Source organism: Orycteropus afer, unplaced genomic scaffold (assembly GCF_000298275.1).
Source record: "Orycteropus afer afer isolate SDZICR_OR568_19922 unplaced genomic scaffold, OryAfe1.0 scaffold00298, whole genome shotgun sequence".
In the NCBI taxonomy this organism is placed as follows: Eukaryota; Metazoa; Chordata; class Mammalia; order Tubulidentata; family Orycteropodidae; genus Orycteropus; species Orycteropus afer.
In genome coordinates, this window is record NW_006921885.1 from 1,779,684 (window position 1) to 1,785,683 (window position 6,000).

A 6,000-nucleotide genomic window follows, 5' to 3' on the forward strand; every position below is an offset into this window, starting at 1 on the left:
CTTCTGTGATTTTTTATACTTCCTATATAAATATTAGAATGTTTTTAGCCTTTCATGTATTTTCAACTACATGTTATATCCCTGCAAAAACTTGCTGCCATCAGTTAAGATAATCTTTAATAAAGCAAAACGATTTTCTAGCAGTTTCTTAAACATAGTAGGTAGCAGAGGTTTATTGCACTGACCAGCCACAGAAGAAACTTTTATACTCTTACTTCTACATACTATTGTTCAGTAAAATAGTAAATCAAGACCATAAGTAGCACTAGTAATCGGGTCTGAGGCATAGCATCTCAGCAATTACTAGGTGAAGTAGTTAAGGGGTGAGAAATAACAACATTCCCCAAAATATCCTATTTAACAGATGGAGAATTTTTGGTTTGAAGAACTTATCAGAACTCTCATTTTACATGCCAAGTTCCAAAAGATGAAATGCAGTTGAGTTCCTACTGAGATTTCCCTTTTAATTTGGTCTACTGTAAGCCCACGCTGAGTTACAGCTGACAAGAAGAAATGGAACTACTTGTTACCCAGTTTGGGGAAACTGATTTTACGTTTTTGTTTTTAAATGCTGATTTTTTTTTACAGCCCTATTGCTTTGAATTACTGTTACTTATTGATGCCAGGGGAAGGGGAAAAAAAAAAAGATCCATGGTATCAAGTTTTTCCTCTTACCATAATTCTAAACCATCTTCCAGAAGATAAACATGTGGAGGCTGTGAAACATCTGTACTCAGTTGAATAACTGGGAGCAGGAAAGGGTACAGGTTCTTGCTGTCTGCTCCTAATCCCTATAGGAAGTATAAATAAAACTTAACATAAGACACTCTAAGGTCCCACTCCCACCAAAAAAATTACCTATAATTTAAAAAGCCCTAAAAACAATTTATTAAAAATATATCACATCTTTTTTCAGATGATCCTAATTACAGGCACTACTAAAACGAAGTTATAATTGGAAAGTAAGTAAAAATGAATTACTAGTAGAATAAACAATGACGGTAAAAGAAAGTATGCCAAAACTCCACACATTTGTTAGTTTTGACAGATTACATATATAAGATAGATTTATTTTCCCCTCCCTGTCTACTGAAGATGTATTAACACTCATATTTCAAAATCTATAAACTGTGTCACCGAAATAACTAATATAAAATGAACTCAGCCTAAATGTTCATCAGTAGGATAGTTAAATTAGGGCACATACACATTCTAGAATATTGAACAGCCATGACAAAGGATTAAGCATGAAATTTTAAAAAATTACAAATTGAGTTTAAAAGGTGAAGTGTATATTACAATTTCATATGTCAGAGAATTTATGAAAATAGCTACCATCTGTACATACAGATATGCATTAAAATACTTATAGAAGCAAACAGAAAAACAGTTAACACTAGCTCAATGTGAGAAGGCAAAAAGGAAGTCAAGAAGTGGCAAAGAAAGATAAACACACACGCACACACACACTCTTCCTTGTATACTTTTTTACAAAATTAAGTGCATATATTAAATGAAGAATTTTTTTAATCTACATTAGGCACCAAGAACACAAACATGGAGAAAAAAAGGAAGAGGTTTTATCTAAAATTCTAGATTGCTTAATTACTTTCTTATGGAGATTGACTCATTAAGTGTATCACACTATAATCCAAGCCCTTTGGAAGAACGTAACATGGATAAGAAATTAATCTCTACATCATAATAATCTCTATAATCTGATAAATACTGAAAGGAGCTAAATAAACTATTAAAATGTTTGATAGTTTCTATTTGCTAGTATATTATAAGTGACTGTTAAGTGAATAAAATTCTATTTTATAAAAAAGTACCTGATCACTTAGCAAATAATTCAAATGTCAGTGTAGATTACAGCAAATTACAAAGCCACAGAATATACATATATTTCTCAGTTTGATGACACAGCCAGTAAGTAATCTCATTATTTATCAATGGGGTATAAATACTTCCATGGAAATACATAAAGTCCATCTTTAAATATGTTGAGTTTGGCCCTTTCTATAACTTATAATCAGTTTAAATTCTTTCTAAGTATTATTCTAAAGGAAGAGAATCATAAAAATGCCGTATTTCAAAAAGTTAGTATGCTGTTGTTTTTGTCGTCGTCATTGTTGTTATTTGCCATCAAGTCGGACCCGACTCATAGCGACCCCTCCTCCTTGAGTTCCCAAGGCAGTATCACTACGGAAGTAGATTACCCAATCTTCCTTCCAAGAAGTGGCTAGTGGGTTTGAACCTCCAGCCTCCTGGTTAGCAGTCAAGTGCCTAAGGCACTATGCTACCAGAGCTCCTAATAAAGTAGTATATTAGGCCTTAAAAGTTCAGTTAAATTTTATTCTCCATAGAAAAGGTAGCTCAATCTTTAACAGAAAATAAAGAACTTTAAGAAAACTAGTTAAGTTCATTTTAGCTACCAAGTAGACTTCAGTTTTCTTGAAAAATTAAAATGTACCTACCTACCTACTTAGTGCACATCCCAACAAGCATAATACATAAGCATTAGCATAAGTAAAGTAAGCAACTGCGAAACACACACAGACTGCCAAGAAAGTTAATATTACTGCTAATTACTGACATTGTTATGTGCCGTCGAGTGGGACCGACTCATAGCGACCCCTCCTTGGGTTTCCGAGGCAGTATCACTACAGAAGTAGATTGCCCCATCTTCCTTCTGAGGAGTGGCTGGTGGGTTTGAACCACCAGCCTTCTGGTTAGCAGTCAAGTGCCTTAGCCACTAGTTTATATAATAAGATGTCACCAGTCAAACAAGGTAATATGGCAAGTTTATCTTCAACTTCTAGAGACTGTGCTCCTGAAGGCCATCTAAGCCTAAAAAGATTTCAATACGTTGTAATCTACTGACCTGAAAAATGTGTCCAATTCTAGCTATCTGGTTTAAATAAATTTAATTTGAACATTCTTTGGGCCCACGTTTATAAAACTATCAGACATAATCTCCTACAATAACAGGAAAGCTAAAGAAAAAAACTTTAAATACTGAGAAAACTAACAGAATGGCAAAAAATCATATTCTACTATAATTACATAAGCTGTAATGGAGTACAATGGCTGAAAGGTACATAGGATCTCTCTATCTTTACAACATCCTTTGAATCTATAATTATTTTCAAAGAAAAAAAGGAATAAACCCTCTAAATACTGGCCTATCTCAGGGTACTTGTCTTTGGTTCTACTCACATATCACATGTATGCACCGATAATGTTCACTCTGTCTCCACCAAATCTCTCATGAACTCCACATAACTAGAGACATTATCACCTAAAGGCTATCTCAAACTCTATTCCTGAACGAACTCACTGTCTTCCTTAAAAAATGGTTCTTCTTCCAGCATTTCCAAATTCAAGTGACATGGACTATTATCTATCTAAACTGCAATGCGCCACAGGGGGGAAAAAAAACACTGCCACTAAGTCAACTCCTACTATAGTGAACCCCATTGGGTTTTCAAGGCTGTAAATCTTTATGGAAGTAAACAGCCTCATCGTCTTCCCATGGAGCAGCTTATGGGTTTGAACCACTGACCTTCTGGTTAGCAGTCAAATGCCATATCTATTATGCCACCAGAGTTCCTACTATCTTATCTAGTGATAAATTATGTCACAACCAAATACTAGATCCTCTTCATCCTCAACACACATAGAAAATATCCTTAATTCTATCTTGTTAATTATTTTTCAAATTTTCTCCTTCTTTCCATGGCATTAATTCAGACTTTTATCATCTCTTTTACAGTTAACACAAAGAGCCTCTTACCTACTCTTCTGAACCTTAGTTTTACACCATTCCAAAGCAAGGTCCCCAAGGGACCCTGATTACCTTAGCATAGTGAAAATTATCATACTACTTCTCTCTCTGAACATCAAGAGAAACTATTTTAGCTTTCCTGCTCAGTGTTCACACCCAAGCTGTTACTCTATGCTCCAGTCACACCAAACAACTTCCAGTACTAGAAATTACTATACTGGCACCGGGAGAAAGCTAGAGATTGAATACATGCATTACTACTGTTCTCTCCCCAAACCTACTAATGAGACTTAGAAGGATTATTATTATTATTATTATTATCATTATTATTATTGAGTACAAAGACAGAGTAAGAAGAGAGAAAAGCAACTTGGAAGCCAAAAAGAAAGGCAAGTGGTCAATGATTTAGCAGCCTCAGAAAACAGAAGCACAGAGCACCCAGGGGAGGTGGAGAGGGCAATAAGCAACCTCATTTACATCACAGACCCTCCAGAAAATTCAGGAACTGTGGCCTAAGATATTTGGAGAAGAGGAGGGCTAGAAGAGAGGTGTTAAAATAAGAGGACTTCAAGAACGTATTTAAAAAGCACTTTAATCCCAAGATTTCATCATCCACAACCAGTCAAACATCTGACCTTCTCCTGCACCAACATAAAACCAGCTTTTAATTTTAAGTAAATGTCTTAAGACACCAAGCAAAGTACAAGAGTACTATATAAATTAGAGATTAAATTTGCATATATCAGGCAAGGAGATTGAAGAATCCTTCATCAAGAAAGATCTCAAATTATTAGCATGGATAGTTCCCCTACAAAACAAATTAGTCAGATCATCTTAAAAGAAAAATCCACAATCAATACATTTCCCACACATACTCAACCTGTCCAATCAACTTTTTAGTGGAAACTCATTTAAATGGGCAAAATGTTGGTAGTTCTTGAAGATAGGTGATGGTTTCCAAGGAATTCATTACACTATTCTTCATTCTTTCATGTATGGTTCATATTTTTCATAATAGAAAGTGGAAAATATAATAATAAGCAAGCAAACATATGATTAACATCTATAACATGAAAATAAAAAGCAAAACAAAAAATAGAATGCAGCATCTTGAAGAAAGAAAAAATAACTGAAGAGAGATGAAAGTTTGGAGAAATGTATCATCAGTACCTTCACTGTATGAAAGAAAATACTGCATTCATTAAACAAAAACAAAATGCTATACAAAAAGATTACTCAACAAAACAAATATAAACTCACAGACATTAAAAATATGATAGCAGGATAGAGAAACTCAACGAAAAGGTTAGAAGATAAAGTTGAGAAAATCCCTCAGAAAGAAGTACAAAAAGACAAAGATAAGAAAAAGCAAGAAAGGAGCAATAAGAAAACTAGAAGACTGATTCAGAACATCTATCATACATCTCAGACAAGACAGACAGACACAGGCTGCAACAATGAGTTGGAACACAGCAACGATTGTGAGGATGGCACAAGACCAGATGGTGTTTCGTTCTGTTGAATACAGAATATAATCACTCTCAGAGCCAATTCAATGTCACCTAACAACAATAGTCATACACCGAAGTAATAAAAGGTTCATTAAGACAGAAGAGAAAACACTGAAGGGAGGAAATAATAAAAGATAAAGAGAGTAAAACCCATTTATATGAGACCAAAAGGTCAACAATTACTCTAAGGCAAAGATAAGAAAGGTGGAAAGAAACCAGAGTACTAGAAATGAACAACCTGAATACAAAGAGAATGTTGACACACTGTGAAAAACTAACAAATGTCACTAAACAATTTGTGCACAAATTTTCAAATGAGAGCCTAATTTACTGTGTAAAGTTTCAACCTCAAACACAGTAAAATATTATTTTTAAAGACAGACAAGTTATCTAGAATCTAAGAACAAGACTCTCTAGATTGAAAAGTACACCAAATATCCAGAACAATGGGATAATGACATCAGCACTTTTCATGAACTTGACAATGGTAGCACAGATAAAATCATACAAATTGCCAAAAAGAGAAAGGAAGACGCACATTAAGAATGAAGAATGAGGCAGGGCAAGATGGCGGACTAGGCAGAAGGATTGCACAGACCCTCTTCTACAAAGAAAAGGGAAACCAATTAACACAGACACAGAAGATAATCTTGGACCCCTGAGCCTTGAAGGAAAGGATGCAGATTTGGACTAAACCCCAAC

General features: G+C 34.6%; 1 protein-coding gene across 1 annotated transcript in view; it reads right to left on the bottom strand.

The window, feature by feature from the left end:
- Positions 1 to 6,000, bottom strand: part of IPO11 (importin 11) — a 333,438-nt gene that overhangs the window by 147,787 nt on the left and 179,651 nt on the right. The window contains exon 20 of the mRNA XM_042782395.1: positions 676 to 791. Within this exon, the coding sequence (XP_042638329.1) occupies positions 676 to 791 (116 nt within the window). The remainder of the gene's footprint in view (positions 1 to 675; positions 792 to 6,000) is intronic.